We start from the raw sequence: 19,655 nt of genomic DNA, 5'->3' as shown, positions 1-19,655 counted from the left end.
CCAGACAAAAGACATCTGGCAGATTTACATCACAGCCCCACAGTATCCATGCTCTCTATTTATATACTGCCTGCTAAAGCCCATTTTATACTTTACTATTTGTATGAATTTAGATATAGACCAAACATAAAGAATAAGGCTGGTGTTATTATATATCTTCTTGGCAACAAATCCCATAAAAGGTCCAACAACATGTTAGTCTCTCGATACCTCCCTGCTTGACTTTGACACAGCTCTGAGCCTATTTGTTTATATAATTTCATTGTTAAACGGAGGGGGGGGTCAATAGTTTGTAAACAGTGAGGAACTATAGCTCTCAGCAAATGTTACTCAAACAGGAGAATATCGTGCATTTGTTGTGGCCTATTTTCAGCTGCAGTTGCATATTTGGATGCGTGATTTTACAAATAGAGGGATAGTATGACAAATATATTATTGGTTTTCATTTTTTCATGGGATTTGTTGACAGTGAGAAAAAATTATATATATATATTATAACCAGACTTTTCCTTTTAATGAAGCGGACATTTGTCATTGATTGACTCCACTCTCACAAAAATAACCTCTTCCTGGCCAGTGTATCCTGGGGGTGTAAACAAAAAGTGCTTCCCTGAAAATGCTTTAGATAGTTAATCATTTATTCCTACTGTTGTTGGGAATCCCCAGTGGGCCGGATGTGACTCATATTAGTTTTGCTCCAAGCCCCATCCTCATTTGAGATTATGCAATAGTATTGTGAAATGATTATAGTAATTGCATAGTGATTTAAATTCTAATGGCTTACAAATGATCACATTATACAAATTATCACAGCGGGAATACTAAAGTTATGATTTAAAAGTACAATAGCTCATAAAAACCCTGTTGAAACAGTGGGGGTTCTTTATTGAGAAGTGTTTTCAGAACAAAAGCCTCCTTCTCATGAAACAATGCCACTCTGTCCGCCTTTCTGTTGTGGTGCCTTTCAAGAGCTCAGCTGCTCTCCACTGTCTGCGCCTGTGGTCATAAATCAGAGGACCCAATGACAACACTGCCACCCACCCACGACGATGCCATCCTCTGATTCCACTAGCTTAGACAAAAACACACACACACACACACACACACACACACACACACAGTGCACACTTGTGGATATTAAACCCAAGTGACAGTTTATCTGCATGACAAAAATAAGTCATGATATGAGATCCGTTCGCATTTCGTCAGGTGAATTTACTGTAGCCAAACAGTGGAGGTAGGCTGTATCTCAAATCCCCATTAACATCAACATTTTACCTCTCTGGCATTTCATAATTGTAGGATATATTCTGGCCTGTTTTTATTCACAACAATTCTGCTCATTTTACCATTCCATCACTCACTAACTCAGGATTTCATGATGATACAGATCAGTTCAGCAAATTTTCCAGGTCACACACCACCCTTAGGAGGGATAGGGAGGGCTAAGAGAAAAGACAAAAAATGGAACAACAAAAATAAATAAATAAACAGATCTGTCAAAAAACTGACAACACATTCCCTGACACTGATAACTCAAACTTGGAAATATCTAAACCCAAGCTAATTTGACTCTGGATTTGAATCAATATAAAAAAAAAAAAAAAAAAAAAAAAAAAAAACCATATGTCATACAGTTTAAGAGAAACAATCAATTTTCAGCATTAGCCTTCATTAGTGTTTGTCAAACACAACTCCAATGTCCTCAAATGAATGACCACAGGACCATGAGTCATGGGACGTTGTTAATTCATTTGATGTTATCCCCTGAATCACATGGTTTGAAAAAAATAAAAATAAACTAGTCTGACAACATTAACAACATACTGTAGAGTGTGTCAGGGTTGGCCTTCCTGTGTTTTCTTTGAGGCTCTGCACCCTCTGTTGATGTCAATATCTCTTCCAACCCCTAATGATTACTTCTGCTCCTGCCATCATTAAGAAACAGGTTCCTTCCGTATCTGGGATATTGGACTTAGAGATTATGGCAAATTTCTATATTTCTCACAGCTCAAAATAGACAACTCTGTGATATTATTAGATAGATAGATATCATTTTTGCATTTTTTAATTCACAATTAACACCATCTTTCTTGTCACACACACATGTAAACGGTGTGAACAGAGTTTGCAAATGTAGGTGTTTAATTATCACATCTGAAAGTGAGACATCTCTCTTCAACTCCTTGTTATACCATCTAAAAATAAGTAGTATAAAAATATTCACTGGAGTCCAGAATCGAGGTTAACTTATCTGTGATTACCTCTTCTCCACAAAGAAAATGGAGCTCTGTATTCCCCAGGCTTTTTTTATTTTATTTTTACACCTCATCTCTCTTCTGATCTCAGGTCGCACTCTGTTGGACAGGCTGTGTATGCATCATGGAGATGGGGGTTCAGAAGAAGAGGCAAAGGAGTTGTGTCACCGAATGTTGGTCCAGGGTCTGCTGCATCCCTTCAGCAATGGCTCCCCAGAGCCCCATGGAGATGGCACTGTCTCAACAGTCTTTAATGTAAGACCTTTCTCTTCACTGTCTGTCATCACACTTGTTTAACAAAAATGACACAAGCCTTCCTTGCTTCAGCTTGACCCAGAGCTGAACTGACTTTGCTGAGGTTATTGTTTAGTGTACAGTCAAAGTATAGGGAGAAGGTAGGTGATACTCTCAGATAGCATTCATTTTTTCCTTGACTTTAACTTAACAAGTTGTGATATATCTTGTTAGCTATTTTCCCAATGGCTTGAGAACAAAGACTTACATTTCTCACATTAACTTTTCATAACAGCTCATTGCCTGAAGATAATATAACATTGGCTGGTATGCAAAAAAGAGCATGTGCAGAAAATGCTATATATACATATATATTATGTGTGTGTGTGTGTGTGTGTGTGTATGTGTGTGTGTGTGTGTATGTGTATGTATTTATAGTCGTGCAAATATGTATCCCTGTATTGCTATGTTACTGTGATTCATCTCAGAGACATTTCATTATCTGAAGAGCAGTGGTGCATGTAGCCAGGGTGACCATGTGAAAGTTGATGTCATGAATCTTTAATTCTTCATTCCAGTAATGTTTTGCACAGACCTAATTTCATACACATCACAATCCTTTGCACAGTTCACCACTGCCACTGTCAAATCCATGTCTGTCAAGTTTCCCCTCTAGCTGGGTCCATCTAGCTGAACTTCATGGTATACTATAGGTTTGAGTTAAGGACGTATAACTATGGAAAGATTATGAACAAATTATTTTTGTCATACACTTATTAGAACTACTCTACCTTCAGTGTGTGTGTGTCTATGTGTAATCTGTGCATGTGGCCTTGAAATTAATCATTTTATTTCCTGTGAGACGCTGAGATAAGTTTAATTATCTCTTTTATCGTTATTGTTATTTTTACCCACTCTAGCAGTGTGGCACTGCAGATGGCAATGTTTTTCAGTTCACCACTTTGGTCTAGACTGAAATATCTCAGTAACTGTTGGGTGGTTTGCTATGAAATATTCTACAGACATTCATGGTCCCAAAATGAATCCTACTGGCCTGGTGATTTCCCCTAACTTTCCTTTTCATATTCCCCAGAGCATTAATTGTCATCACTTTTGTGATCCCCTTGACTTTTCATCAGGTGCCATCATTGGGTCAAAATTTGTGTATGACCAAATACCTACAAAACTAATAACCTTCCCATCAGCCTCATTTGTGTTGTGTGCTAATTAACAAAAGATTAGCATGCTAACATGCTAAACCAAACTGGTAAACATTAGCTACCAAATGTTAGCAGTGAGCTTGTTGGTGCTAGCTTGGCTGTTATTTTCTCCCTTGAATACCAAAGAATGTCAGCAGATTAGTGTTGATCTCTAGCTGCACAGCACACCTCCCCCACAGATGTACATGCATGCACATATACTGTACATGCTCATGTGAAAACCTAAACACAAACAACTAAACACACACAGACAAAAGCAAGATAACACGTATGCTCTAAAGCTATTTTGTTCGCATAAATACGACACAAATCTCTCAAATTCAGTCACATCTTATTCTGCTTGTGTAGTGTGCACTTACAATAGGCCACAAATGTAGAGCACTTTCTTTTTTCAACTCTGTGAGTGGTCCACAGTTCCATGAGTATGTTAAAGACACATGTGCACTGCATATATACAAAAGGACAGCTCAAGACACCCATACATGTTCAGACATTTCCTTCGCATGGTTGGATTAATAGCAGTCCCTCTGACACTCACTTAGTCACACACACACAAATGCACACATACACACATCTGTGCTTGCGTAGACCATCTGCTGACCATGTTATATAACAGCTCCACGTGCCCTGGGCTCAGGCTGCTCTTCCCCAGCAAAAAGCTCCTCACTCGCTCAGCTTGGCCTGGAGTCCTGCATTATTCAGCTTGACCAAGAACAACCTTTGCTGTTGCCATTGAAAGTACAGATCTCATTGTTATTGCTTTCTGTCTCACAGCTAATCTCCCTCTCAAAATAAATCATTAGTCTGTCTTTGCGTCTCTGCAGCCTTCTCACTTGAAGCCCTTTTATATCATAAGCCTTTATACTCTCTTCCTTTTACAGCTAAATTCTATGTTGAAATTAATCATTTACTGCACCGCTGTCTTCTCTTTCTCTGTCTTCCTTTCCTTATATTTCCATCCTTATCTCTCATCTCCTTTATGCCCTCCACTTTGCTGCCTAAATATGGCAGTGTATCCAATTCACTGTATTATGCTGGAGTGAACAAATGTATGAGTGGTTTGTCTCTTGTTCTGCATACTGCCTGAAATTAAATACTCCATCAGCCTCATTCAGTCTAAAGCTGGGGTTTGGGGAGGATGAGTATCTAAGAACTGTGAATAAATCAAGTGTCATCCCTTTTACACTTGGCAAAACATGGCTGAGTGGATAAATACTAATGAGTGGCATTGGCTTACATCAGTCTGGCATGCTTTTTGTACCTTGTGTGCATGACTGTTTCTGGCTGTAGGTCAGGTTACTAGAGTTCAGCTGATGGGTTTTTTCCTGCGAGAAACACTCAGAGAACATCAATATATTTTGGGAAATTCAGGGTCCAAGTCTCTGAAAAAGATAGGATATTTATGCTCACATATGATTCATGTGTACATTAAGTCTTCACACACATTAAGCAGAGTTATGTAATCTAACTGTTCAATGATTTGCTTTTCACTGTGGAATATTATCATATAATTTGTCACTGCATGGCATTAAGTGCTACATGCCACTTTCCATGGGAAAAATTACTTGCATTAGGAAAATGGAAGGCTCTCAAGTATTTAAGAAAACCAAGGAAAGTGCAAAACATAATATAAGATAAGATAATCCTTTATTCCTGTTGAAACAGTTCACATAACTTGATTACTATACCATTACTGAAGGGACAGAAAGTGCTGTTTATCTGACATATATTTTCACCTTTTCACAAGGCAGAGTGCAAACTGGTATGCAAATGCAAATGAGCCTAACTGAGCTTGAATGGGCCTCACAGTCTTTACAGGTGTCTGTTGTCATGTCTGGTACTGTCTTTAGTCATTAAAATAAATACTGTAACATAACATGAATACAAATGCAAATGAAATAATTCTCAGATTATAATTAGTTGCTTGTTATTGAGGTGATTAAGAAGGAACTATTTGAGAAACATGGCTCACCATGCATTGGAAGGATTAAGCAGTTTTCATCCAGCAACATTCGCTAACAAACAGCTCTAGCTTAGCATTTTTATTTGCTAAGAAGAGACTGACAGACACACATACATAAACTACCTACAGCTGTGATAAAGTATCTTTTTTGACACTTGATGGGATCATTAAGAAGCCTGCTGCCAAAGAAGCTTTGTGGTTGCACAGTCTTGAGGCATCTTGAGGGGCAGTATTGCATACACACATACAAGTGGTTATAAAGTGGACCATTTGAGGAAAGAGGGAGGGGGAGAAGGAATGCAAGAATAATTCTTTCAGTGTGTTCTTGGGCCCAGTTTTTATCTCTTACCACTGACGCTCAGCCCTTTTGTAGATGAGGTCCAGCAGTACCCCCAGATCATTTAGTAATATCAAATCTAGACATGTGATGTTTCACGGAGTAGGGGAGTCTTTGTTTAATACAAACACAGGAGGACAGTTAACTTTGAAAGCCAGAAACCATCAAAGTCGTAGTCATTGATTATTGTACTTTATAACTTGTATAAACAAAGTGATGCTGTATAACAGTAAGCTAGAGGCCAAGATTTTGCTTTCACAGCAACATTTTTTTTGGACTGGGTGCTACATTGGCTATGCAAAGGGAAACAAACACTGCTGCATATTAGCCACAAGTGTTTCCACACTTGAACCTTGCAGAGAGAACTACCACTTAACTCATATTCCAGGTGCATGTCATTTACCTTTAATCATGGTGCATCCCACCATGTGTTCACACTGTACGATGTGCAGTAGGCACTAGTCCTTGGAGGGTGCAAGTAGTTTTAAGCACAAACATCTGACCTTGGATCTGAGCTCATTTACTTTAAATGCACTTGCTTGTTTACTAAATTGTGTGCAGGAGGAGCAGCTGTACACCTGGGCATCTGTTGGCCTGCCAGTGTCTTCTCACCTGTGGGAACTCTACGGGGGGCGAAGCACAGGCAGAGTGCCGAGCTTGAGATCGTCCTTGAATCAGTCATCAACCAAGACACCAGGAGCTCTGCTCTCTCAGGTTGGTTGCACCCTCTCTTCTTCTATAAATATTTTATAGTATGTTTGCCCTGTCTACACTGCATAATGCTCGCTTTGAATGTGCAAAATTGTCTGAAGAGATTTGAAACAAATATAATATTTTGAAATACAATACATTTTGTCCTCATAGTTTTATCATTACTTGAAGGATGCAATTATTACTTTAATGCTAATTATTTTGAAATCTGAAACCGCATGACTCATGTGACCTGTCAAAGTACCAAAGACTAGTAAACCTCAGTTGTGTTACTCAAAGTTGTTCTGGATAATCTGCATCAGCTACAAACTGCAAATTCCTTTTTGTCCACCAGAGGTCAGGCTTGTCTTGAAAGACTTGTTAGACTGTTGCAGTGAACCTCCCTCTTTCCTGGAGGAGTTCATAAATTAAGAAGGCCATACTCACTGAACGTTCTCCTTTAAGATTCAACGATGTGACCACAACTGGGGAATGTGCACTAGCAGACACAGACCCTCCCCATGTGAGGCCCAACGAGACTCACTGTCTCTGGGGTCAAATCTCTCAGTATCCCCTCATCCCGGCTCTAACCAGTCTGGAGCCAGAGGTCTGATGGAGTCTAGACATAATGGACTTTCTTGACCCTTCTTTAGCTCATAGCTCTGTCACTAAGCTCTTTCAGTTGTGGGTGTTTCTACTGTTTATAAAGTGTAATTTATTAAATTATAATATGTCCAAGATTTAACAGCAAATTTTCTGTCTGCTTTTTAACATTTAGAGTACAAGATGGGCTTGATTATCCATTTTTAAAGAAGGTTCCATATAGGAAAAACACAAAGCACATTCGTGAATCCTAATGTAGTCATAGTAGCATGTTAAGTGAAAATCATTGCTCTCGTTCGCTGACAGACAGAATCCAGCAGGTTGAAGTCGGGTCAGTCATCCTCAGAGGATGAAAGCTGTCTCATCCCTCAGCTGGAGAAGACCATCGATGACCTGCGGATTAAGATTGCTGTGTTGCAGGGCCAGCAGGCCTCCTTGGCAAAGGGCAGCGGGGATAATATGGGAGCTCTGGGCGCTGTCCACCACAAGGCCTCACAGATAAGAGGGGGAAGACTGGGAAAGATGAGCCAGGAGGTGTCTGTCCAGACCTCGCCTGTGGAGGAGGGGTTTAAGTTTGATGTGCCTTTCAACGGAGGATCAGGCAGCATGTCGTCCTCTGTTTCTTCCTCTATCCCCAAATCTAAAGAGAGCTTTGTTTGCACGTGCCAACAGAGGCAACAGAGCAGCACCCATCAAGCTCCTCCACCCCCACCGCCCCCTCCCCCTCCAATCTCTGGAGGTATGCCCCCACCCCCACCACCACCGCCACCACTTTTACCAGGGGGTGCCGCTCCTCCTCCACCACCACCTCCGCCACCCTTACCCGGTCTTGGACCTTGTCCACCACCGCCTCCCCCTCCCCCTCCTCCACCGCCAGGTTTTGGTCCACCACCACCACCTCCTCCCCCGCCTGGTTTCGGACCTCCACCCCCACCTCCTCCACCGCCGGGCATGGGCCCTCCTCCGCCACCCCCTCCGCCTGGAATGGGGCCCCCACCTCCACCCCCACCCCCAGGCTTTGGGCCTCCACCTCCACCAGGCCCCATGCCCTCCATGATGGTCCAGGAAGCTGCTTCTGCCAAGGCTGTGATAGAGCCCCCCAAGCCAATGAAGCCACTCTACTGGACACGCATACAGCTGCATGCTAAAAAGTAAGGATATGCTGTATAAAGTGAAGATAGACATGGATCATTTGTGCCGAACAGTAGAGAATTGAGGGGAAGCTTGTCCACTTAAGATAAAGATCAGCCACATGCTGTGACGGCAATAGAGATGCTAACCTTGTGGAAAATGAAAGTGATGCAGTCCAGGCATTGTGGTCAGCAGTGAATTGACTTGAACCAGGTTTTCTTTCCTTAATAAGGCTTGGAAAATTGTAGTTGAATAAACGTCTAGAAATAGACCACTTGATTTATTTGCAAGTAAGGAACTTGATACTGAATTCTTAATGTAATTTGTTGGCTGACAGTTTTGACAAGTGTATAACTTATGGATTTTTACTCTGCAAAAGATGACAAATGATTACTCATAAAACAGCAGAAGACAATCTAGAAATGTTAAAAATGTCTGTTGTGGTGAAATAACAACATGAATTACACTATAAAAGTGGACTTTTCGTGGCAGATTAAAGCTCGCCTACTTACACTGTAAATAATCGCTCTTTCTTCCTATCTTTAGACAAATTGGCTCGCTGGTGTGGGAGAAAATTGAGGAACCAACTGTGGATTTTGAAGAATTTGTGGAGCTGTTCTCCAAAAGTGCTGTTAAGGAGAAGAAAAAGCCAATTTCAGACACAATCAGCAAGTCTAAGGCCAAACAGGTACAGTATGTTTCATGGTTGTGTATCTCTGTGTGTTTGTTTCCATATTCAACATATGTACTATATACTACAATATACTGAGCTGATTTGTTTTATGTATACAAATTTGTGTGTGTGTGTGTGTCACCCTGGGTCACCAAATACGCCACTCTTTAGGGCTTTTCCCATCTTTACTCTCACTCCTCCGATGCTCCAGTTCCTTTCCATTTCTCCTCACTGTCGGTCTCTGAGTTGCTTTGAGTGACAGGAGGAACTGCTTCAGCCAGACAGTTATTATGTGGTGTGAGCTCTGGCTCCCACCCGACTCCCCCGTGACCATCCAGTGGCACGGAGCCAATGTCTCGCGTGCGGTGAAGAAACCTCACGACGGTGATGACTGTTCGAGAGAGAGAGAGAGGGAGAGAGGAGAGAAGGAAAAAAAGAAGGGAGGGAGAAGCCTGGGAGCTGTATTTCGTGATGTGGTTCCTCCCATTGTGCTTTCTGTGTGACTTACTTTAATAGTCAGACTGTTTCCCTCCCCAATGCCCTTTATGTCACTCCATCAATCTGGGAGTCAAGCATTTGATCTACAATTTAAAGCTGCTCTAGTCACGATTTTTATGTTAATGTACTATTCACCCAAATTATGTGTCTAAATCACAAATAATGTTGCACCAGGGAAGACCGCTTCACCCCTCTAATAGAGACCCAGTAGAATCACCCGACAGTTTTTGCTGAGATGAAATGTTGGTCTCAGGCGTGGACGTTTGTGGGAAATCTTCTTAGTTTATGGGAAGTGATGAAGTGAAACACAACACCAAAATATGAAAAGGTTGCAGCTGAATGAAAGTTTGACTTGTGTGATAAAATGGTTGAACTCCCCTATCTTTCATGATATAAACAATAATGATAATAATGTAGGTCCAGTTAAGTGGTTCCTGAGGCCACACTGCACAACCTCCTTAAAAAATTCTATATTTCCAACGCTGTAAATCTGAAAACATGTCAGTGGACTCTAAACTAAGATGAAGGGGCCTTACTAACTGTCCAACACCTGGGTGGCCAGCATTTAAATGCTGCCAGACAATATAAGGAATGACTGAGTTGTGACAGGTGTACAGTCCACAGGGTGGCGAAAACTGCCAATGTAAGTAAACAAACGGACAAGTTTGTCAGAGAGATATGGATCAAAAATCACATGATCCCCAGCCTCTGTGTTTAGTGGTTTCATCTGTTCATGGGTTTACTTGAGTGTAACACTTTTGCAGTGCTCAGTGCTTTGGAGAGTTATGTGATCCTCAAGCTGTGAAGAGTCCTGAGAGTCTTGTATAAGAACAGTTTGAGCTACTGCTGTGTTTTCATGAGGAATATGCACATAGCAGGAGGCAACCAGGTAACTACATTAGCTAAGTTAAAGCCCTTATGTATTGTATATGATTATTATTTATTTATTGTAACGTCTCTCAAATTATTCTTATGGCAGAGGAGTTGTCAGTGATACTGCATAAAGTGAGTGTAATGTCTGAATTAAATATCAATATCAAAGTTTTTTTTAAGTTGTTTTTACTATCACAAATCCTGTCATTAATGCCATGTCATTCTACAGTTCTGTTCACTTTATCTATGTTCTTCTGTCTATAATTTATAGCAGAAATCAGAAATAGTCATGAATGTTGCTCTAACTAACTGAAGCTGAATAGACCACATACAGTAAATTTTACCATCCAAAACACCCAGTGGAAATAAACTCACCTTGCGGCTTTGATCCATTAGAGCACAAAAGTCAACAGTGATGGGAAACAGTAGATAAGCTAAGTGAGTTTGCCCTTCACAAGAAAAATCACACTTTGATACAGGAATTCCTTTTCAAACACACTTCAACATCATGGAGCATGTTGACACTCCAGGAGCTGTCAGATGATTATTTCCACACCTGAGAGACACAATAGAGGGAAAGCACAGCAGCACCACACCTGTAAGAATAGAGGTGGTGCCACTAGTGTGATCGTAGAGATGACACATGTCAGGGGGATGGAATACAATCAGAATGAGTGTCCTCATCTCTGTTAAGACAGACTTTCCTCACTGTGATGGTCTGATTGATTGAGCTCTGAATAAGTAGGCAACCACATCATGAGGCAGCTCATGTTGTGGTTGTATTGCTAAATTGTGAGAGACAAGAGACAAATTGAACTGGGTGTGGGTTTAATTCCCTTGATCATCATTGCATGAAACTGCTGTGGATGTTCTCCAACACAACAGTTGTGCTGAAGATATTGAAGTCAATAACAGCAAAAGAAAAACACTCATAGAACTGTGACTGACCCCAATTTGGAGCCAACCTTTGACATCTCCAGCTCATGAGGACTGGCCCCAGGCCTCAAGGCAATTGATCACGTCTCCTACTACTTGCTGCTCTTCCCATCCCCCTGTGTGTTGTGAGTTCAACTGTTTTCCTGATGAGAGGGGACAAGCATCCTCTCCAGAGCGACCACTAGAGAGCAGCTTTGACGTCAACTGGCAGAGGCCAGTTTAAAGGCCTCTGCTGACATCAGTATCAGATGTGAAGAAATGCTGCAATAATCTAGAGTCAAGTATTGACCCTTGCAGAGACATTTAAAGGAGGAGCTGTTTTACGGTTTATGCTGCTGTCTTTTTTGTATGGAGGCGCAGTGGCACGGTGGTTATGAAATTGGATTGTGTAATATCCATCTGTTTGAAATTGAAGATTTGGGGCTTTGGTTTCATGGCACTCTAGGTCAATCCAGCAGTATTATCACTAGTTCTCTTTCACTGTATATAATATGTCTATGTATGTATGAATGAATGATAAATCAACTAATCCTGGGTCTTTCAAAGATGCTGCACCCCCACAGCCTCCCACTCCTACTTTGTTATTATATATATATATATATATATCTGTTCTTAGTCTTACCTCTATTTGTGGTATTATCATGCTCTTCCTATGCAGTTCCCATGATGCTTTGGGGGATGTAAACAGGAAGTACAATGTCATGGAGTGAAGACGTTAGCTGTGGGTGGTCCATAACTTTAGCCTCTTTTCATTTACATTTCATCAAATTGGCACAATTAACAAAGTATGCTGACTTGGCCATCAGCCATTCCTGTTTGAAATGTATCCATGAATGCAGACAAATTTATCCAATTACTTTAAAACTGCATGAATCATGTTCTCAGGCATGTTCTGGAGTTAAAAGAAGCATCTTTTTCTATGATATCTAAGCAGGTTTATGGACATTTATTTGTGATGGACCTCAGAGAGGATGTTATTCTCATAAGGTTGTAAAGTTGTAGAAAATCGAAAAATATGTGTATCATGTCTGTGTGCTCACATAACAAGTGCCATAACTCCTTTCATGAGCTGTGTGTCACATTCATAGCTGCACATCCAGCTGCTAAACTATGTTGGTGACCAGGGCAAACTAACTGGCCAAACTATAATAACTCACTACCGTTTGTGTATAGCACACTAGCATGTACCTGTCACTTTTACCTCACACAATATCTCTAATTCAAGTCTCACTCTCTCCTTAGACTGTATGTAACTGGTAATTGTTTGTCCTCCCTACACCTCCACTACTCAGTTCAGACCGTCAGGTGATAAGAAATGCATACAATGTATTTGAAATATACATAGAGGTCTGTTTCACCCAACACTTTCAAGAAAAGTTTCTGAAATGCTAAACAGTTAGTAAAAGTTGTATGTATATACAGTAATGTGTGTGTATCACCATTGACCTGTGGGTCAAGACGACTTTGATTATAATTAGTTTTAGTTTAAGGGCTTGATCCCAAAGCTAAATGACAAAGTGATTAGAGGGTAATTTATAATTACTTTCTGTGCTACTTAAATACCACTTAATTTTTAGGTCTCTTTCAGCATCTTTTCAGAGAACAAGTTGTACCTCGGGAATTTATTTCTCATGTTATTCAGAGCTGTATGGTTGATGAAAGTTTGGCTAACCCTGAAGTGATAAATGGATCAAAAGATCAACATATAATTAAACCAAAAACTCTGTATTAGATTAAATTTCCTAGGGTTTGTTTTGTTGTCCTAAAAGGTTATTGTTGAAAATGTTCGTCAAGAAAATAATGTCAATAACTATGGTGGTTCATGGATCCAGCTGTGTTCCATTATAAAATAATAAACTAGTAAAGGGATCTCTGTTAGGGACTAAAATACTGAACTGTTTAATGTAACTCAAACTTGTTTGTACATTTGGGAGACTCAGGTCAGATGATGAAACATGACTAATGACTCATTTTCTAAATGCCCATTGCGCAGCTGCCATACACTGGCTATCACAGACTCACTGTGGAAGGCACTCAGCATCATTTCTCGGGGATGGCCTGTCCCCTGAAGCTGTGGTTGAGCCAGGAAAACAGAGACAGTTGAGGCCTGGTGATATAACTTCCTGTGTGTTTGAGAGGTCTGTGGTCTGTGTGATCTGGTTTAGATGGAAGCGTTCTGTCTGGATCGTAGTAGGCTACGGGTTTCCTGTCCTGTCCCTTCACCACTTTACTACCCAGTGCACACTTCTGCTTACTTAGACACTGTATAACCCCCCCTAGGATCTAGGTTTACATGCATTATAACAACACTGGTTTGATATTCAACTCCTGGCTGTGGAAATTATTATTATTCAGCTGACATTTGTTAATACTGAAACTTTTGTGGCAGTTTGGATTTTTTGAATAAAATAGTTTTGATGCAAGTTATTATTATAACTTTTGATGGACTTCTTTCCCCTTTGCATATTCTTTGTATGTTTAATCAGTCAATCCATGTGATCATTGTCTGCTTAGCAAATAAGCCCCTTGTTGTTTAAATGATCTGTAAGTTCTTAATCACCAGAATGAAAGATGATGGATGGGGAGAATCATTGTAATACATCTAGACAGCATTATAATTTTCCTAATGTTTGTGGGTGAATAGTCTTAAGTTTTCCTCCCACAGAAGGAAACAGACAAAGGGGGAGTGATGTTGCCGTCTTTTGTTTCCAGTCGGTTATTAAGTGTTTTGTCTGCATGTGTACGTCATGGTGTATGGAGTATTAACATCTCTGTTCTCTCTGGCCTGGTATAACCTTACTGCTCACATCTCTTTCATCAACTCGCAGGTGGTGAAGCTATTGAGCAACAAGCGTTCGCAGGCTGTGGGTATCCTCATGTCCAGCATTCACCTTGATATGAAAGACATCCAGAATGGTAAGTGTTATCATGTGGGTCATGTATGTTAACTGGCACTTTGAGAGGTGATACAGTGCTGTGTAGGTGGTTTTGAAAGCATTACTATAATGGTCAGTGTGGGGAAATAGTAAATCAGTATTAAGTACAGCACATTTTCCAGTGACTCAATATATTTTCCAACAGTTTCCAAAAAAAATACAAATGAAAAATGCTGTTCTGATATTCAGTGGACCTCTTTTTTTGTATGAAAAAAGGTCTGGTTTTTGTTGCATATTTGCTTTGTTGTTTAACTTAAGAGTGTTAGCAATATTAAACTAATTTCATCAGTGGTTTTTATTAGTCACAGTAGCTGCATGGTTGTAGAATCCAAATCAGAATCAGACTTTATTGCCAAGTAAGTTTGCACATACAAGGAATTTGTCTTGGTGTATTGGTGCTAAAGGACAGTTATAGTCAAAAAGAGCGAAGAGCAGGAACATAAATATACATAATAAAAGTAAAGTGTAAAGCATAAAGTGTAAAGTGTAGAGTGCAAAAATGTTAGAAGGTGGCAGTGATTGTCCGGATGTGTGTTAATGTAACGCATAGATGTACGTTAATATAACGTGTAGTGGGGGGTGGGGGGATTATAGTCTGTGACAGTCTGCATGTGTGTGTTTGGGGAGGGGGGCTAGATCTTGTTGAGGAGCCCAGTTGCAGACAGGAAGAAACTGTTCTTGTGGCGTGAGGTCTTGGTTTTGGGGAACCGCAACCTCCTGCCAGAAGGGAGTGTCCTGAAGAATTTGTGACCAGGGTGAGGGTGGGATCGGCCATGATCTTTCCTGCCCGCCTCAGGGTCCTGGAGGTGTACAGGTCCTGGAGAGAAGGCAGGTTACAGCCGATCACCTTCTCAGCAGACCGGATGAAACGCTGCAGTCTGCCTCTGTCCCTGGCAGTAGCAGCAGTGTACCAGATGGTAATGGAGGAGGTGAGGATGGACTCAATAATGGAGGTGTAGAAGTGCACCATCATTGTCCTTGGCAGGTTGAACTTCAGCTGCTGCAGGAAGTATATCCTCTGCTGGGCTTTCTTGATCAGGGAGCTGATGTTTAGCTCCCACTTGAGGTCCTGGGTGATGATAATGGCAATGTCAGTCTGTTAGCTCGTCAATCCACCATTTTGGTCCAGACTGCAATATCTCAACTACTATTGGATGGTTTGTAATGAAATTTCATACAGATATTCATGGTTCCCAGAGGATGAATTGTAATGTGATGCCACCACCATGAGGTTGACCATCATCAGGTTTATGGCAATCCCATCAGCCTCAGCTGTGTTCAGTGTAATTTGTTAGCATGCTAACATTGCTAAACTAAGAAAATGAACATGATAAAAATTATCCCTGCTAAACATCAGCTTGTTAGAATTTTGAGATATTGTGAGCATGTTAGCATGTAGTAAATACCACCACAAATACAGCCTCACAGAGCTTCTAGCATAGCTACATACTCAGTTTTGCTCCTATTCAGGGTTGCCTCTGAATGAATTGCATGGTTTGCTTAAGTGACAACAACTAACAAACTGAGAGAGCGGCACTAAAAATGCTAACACATATGGAGTGTATAACTGTCCGATAAAACAAAAATGAAGAAAGCACAAAAACAAAAGAAAAAGATTCTAAACATAATACTCAACACAACTACTAAGAATCTTAAGTAAACAGTGACATTTTCATCAAAGGCATACATACACACACTGAACAATGACACCACTCTGAGGCACAACATTTTATAAAACAGTGTCTGTGCACAGTATCTAAGCAGTAGTTCATAAATACATCTTGTTCTCCATCTATGGAGAAGTGAGTAAGATTGAGTACTGACTGAGGTCATTGCCAAAGCTTAAACCTTCCTCCAGTAGTTAGCTTTATCACAAGTCATAATGTTGCAAGGCATCTGAAATGTTTTTCCTTTGTTACTTTCCTCTCGCCTGTTTTTCTTTGCTTTCATTTTGCATAATCTCTCCCCATCTAACATTCCACATCATGTTTCTCAGTGGCTCTCTGTCTTTCTCTGATGAGTTGTCACCATCTTGTCTAAACGGCTTTGTTAAAGTGGAGTCATTCAGGAGATGTTGATGGGAACAGACTGTCTTTCTGTTTTAGTTACTCTCTGATTGCTCACCAGTCTTCGCTCATCCATGTGTCTAAACACTCTTCCTCTTTCTTCCATCCCATTTGACCCTACGTTACAGCCTTTATTACAGCTTCAAATCTCTTATCGCAGTGCGTATGGGTAGATTACATCAAAATAAAGGTGTACTGTGGAAACCTGGCTGGTACATACATTATACATTTGTAGCAATAAGCTGTTACTGTGTGGGTCTGTTTCATCTGCAGTATCTTCAAAGCGTCTTGTGGAATGAACTTTAACTCTTCTATGTTTCAGTCTTTATTGCATCCATCTCAGGTCAGAGTGGGAGGGCAAGTGAGGGCCACTCTCATCAGCACTGTCATTCATCTACTATGTTAGGACAGTTTTTGCCATAGTACATAATTAGCCCTGATTGGAAACTTCAGTATATCATGGAGAGTAAGATCGGAAAAAAGATATCTCAGTGGTTTGGCGAAGCACTTCTCGGTATTATGTGCTTGTTATTCCTCAAAACATTGGGATTCCTACTGCCTTGCACAAACAAAATAACTCTAGAAAGTGTTTTTTATTTATGTTGTCGTGCATTTTAATTTTAGGTTTATTAGGCATGAATAATTATAGCCTTAAAATGCTCATTGTATCACATAAAGAACAAAACCCAAAAGGCTATATAGGAGCAATGCTATTGTTTTCTCATTCCTGAAATGATTTCATGCTCCCCTATGCCATTAGAGGTTTAAGATGATTAAAGGATCCAAGTACAATTGGTTTACAGAAGAGGGCGATTCATTCGTCAAAATTTTATGATTGTCCCTTTCAGTGTAGTGAATCATTGTTTTATTTCCTCTTGATTCCATGATGCAGACGATGACTAGCAAAACCCTCATCACTTGGATATCAGTGACTTGAAGAAAAACAACTTCTGAATCACTGATTTAGATTGTGTCTGTTTTATGACAGCCCAATTGCTCAGTGAGAAGTCAACACATTTTTCTTTTTCCTCACAGCTGTTGTTGTTTGTTCTCAGACTTGGTCCGACACTCCTCATGTTTCATAGGACACTTCCGTGCGGTGTCTGCTTCCTGTGAGGGTTTTTGGAGCGCCAGTCACAGTATTAGATGGTGGTTGCCGGCGCCATGCTGGGGTTGAAAGTGGTAGTCGGGGGAGACCCAGGCAGATGGGCCTGGCTTTTTGGTCGTCAGAGGTCTGTGTCAGAGTGATGATACAGCTTTCTCCCATGTCTTTTAAAAACCCGTCTCCAATCAAACCAGCCAGCCAGACTCTGGTTCAGATAGTAATGAAAACCAAATGGTTACAAGAGGGAGAGTGCGAGAAACAAGGAAAAGGGAGAGTCAGAGAGAAGGAAGTTATTTCTGTGGTGGCTTTGGAAGAGGAGACGGTGTGAAGAGTTTAGAGAGTGACAGCAAAGAACTAGGAAAGAGGGAGTGGATTTGCCCTTGTGGCACAAAAGTAAAGAGATTAAAGAGGCGAGGGGATTACATAAAGAGAGAAAGCAATATCAAAGCTAAAAACATGACACAAAACTGAACAGTCACTTTAGGCTTTTTTCCACTTTCTCTATTTTTTTTTCTGATCTTGTTTCTTAAGTTTGTGTCAGTGAAAGCTCATGAGAAGTCCAGTCATACTCAACGTCCAAGCATAAGATGTGATGCAAAGTGAACATTGTGCACTGAATCCATTACTCCAAGCTCCTTTATCCCCTCTGACACTAGCTTTTCCCCCTGTACCTCAACAGCAAATCAGCAGATCAAAACAATGTGAGTAATTTGGACACCCACAGCACAGTGAAATACATATATAGGTGTCGAGTGCTTCACTGGGTGACTGTGCGTACAGCAACACCTCAGCCTCAACACCACAGACCCCCAGGCTCTGTTTGTCTTTAAACATTTACTTTCAAAGGATTAATACTCGCGGGCGCCAGGTCCTCGCGCCGAGACAAAAAGGCGACACCAGGAATTCAAACACAGGAGTTCAAACACAGATCTTTGTACCTTTGACAGATTTCTAAGACCTCCGTATTTATGTTTTAGTTTGTGGCCCCTTGCGTGCTATCGTGATGAGGACTGATAACTATGTAACTCACAGCATACGGCACACAGCACTTTATTGGGCCATTGAGGGAGAGTTTTGCCCTTGTTTCATGCTGCCTTCAGCTCCAGCAAAAAACTCATATTTTAAAAGGTTGTTCCATCACTGTTTGTGATTGTTGTTGCAGCCAACAAAAAATGTTATCTAGAGGTTATGAAAGTGAAGGCCTGTTTGTTCTGATTTGATTTCTGACTTGTTAACGGTGTTCCTCGAAGGTAGCAGAGAAATGTCATAACGTGCTTTAGTGTTAATGTTAACATTAACCATGTCATCCTTCTCCTTCCATCTACAGCCGTCCTAAATATGGACAATACTGTCGTTGATCTGGAGACTCTGCAAGCCCTTTATGAAAATGTGAGTATAACAACATGCTGTAGTGCTACTTGGAATTGGAGCTATGTCTTTATGGTTACAACAGTAATAAACATTTTTTGAATCTTGCAAATTTTTGACTTTGAAGGGAGGATGATGAAGGCTCATGTGGACAGTGGTTTGAGTAAAGTCAATAGACCAGTGAAAGGACAATATCCCAAACTGAAATTCATTTCTGCATTTTCCTGCCAATGCTGAATCATATAAATACACACTGTTGAGCAACAAACCCAGTACAATTATACAAAGTAACACCACTGACAGCTCAAGCTGATCTTGACTGCTGCATTCACTCTGGGAAAACCTTTTTTTTTTTTTTCTTTTCCTCTGTGGTTTGCAGTAAAAGTATTATTTTGGAACAGTTTGCTTGTGAGAAATAGAATGATTTATGGTTACACATTTCATGCCATATATGAATAACAGGCAATCATTTTATTATAGAACGAAACCCAAGAAGACTCAACAAGCCGTGATATCGACAAAATGGCAAAAAAAAAATCATTCATCAGCTGTTAGTGTTGTTTTATTTGGCACTTGGCTGAGGGTAAACCACAAAACACCAATTGCTATCCATCAAAAGACACCTCTCCAAGATTATTAAAAGCTGAACTTTTGTAAACAGTGTAGGTGGGAAAAAATCCTTTTTTTAATTAAATTGGCATGTTTATGATACAAAGCAGCGTGGTTTTTCAAGGACTGTCAGTCAAGGATGCCACTTCACTGTG

The 19,655-nt window shown here is 40.5% G+C and overlaps 1 protein-coding gene across 1 annotated transcript in view; it reads left to right on the top strand.

Annotated features, from left to right (window-relative positions):
• Positions 1 to 19,655, top strand: part of fmn2a (formin 2a) — a 39,544-nt gene that overhangs the window by 4,238 nt on the left and 15,651 nt on the right. The window contains exons 3-8 of the mRNA XM_018696992.2: positions 2,350 to 2,513; positions 6,574 to 6,726; positions 7,612 to 8,456; positions 8,983 to 9,124; positions 14,245 to 14,332; positions 18,851 to 18,912. Of these exons, the coding sequence (XP_018552508.1) occupies positions 2,350 to 2,513; positions 6,574 to 6,726; positions 7,612 to 8,456; positions 8,983 to 9,124; positions 14,245 to 14,332; positions 18,851 to 18,912 (1,454 nt within the window). The remainder of the gene's footprint in view (positions 1 to 2,349; positions 2,514 to 6,573; positions 6,727 to 7,611; positions 8,457 to 8,982; positions 9,125 to 14,244; positions 14,333 to 18,850; positions 18,913 to 19,655) is intronic.

The sequence above is a fragment of the Lates calcarifer genome, linkage group LG16_LG22 (assembly GCF_001640805.2).
Source record: "Lates calcarifer isolate ASB-BC8 linkage group LG16_LG22, TLL_Latcal_v3, whole genome shotgun sequence".
Lineage (NCBI taxonomy): Eukaryota > Metazoa > Chordata > Actinopteri > Centropomidae > Lates > Lates calcarifer.
Note: the sequence above shows the minus strand (reverse complement) of the source record. Positions and strands in the feature narration are given on the sequence as shown.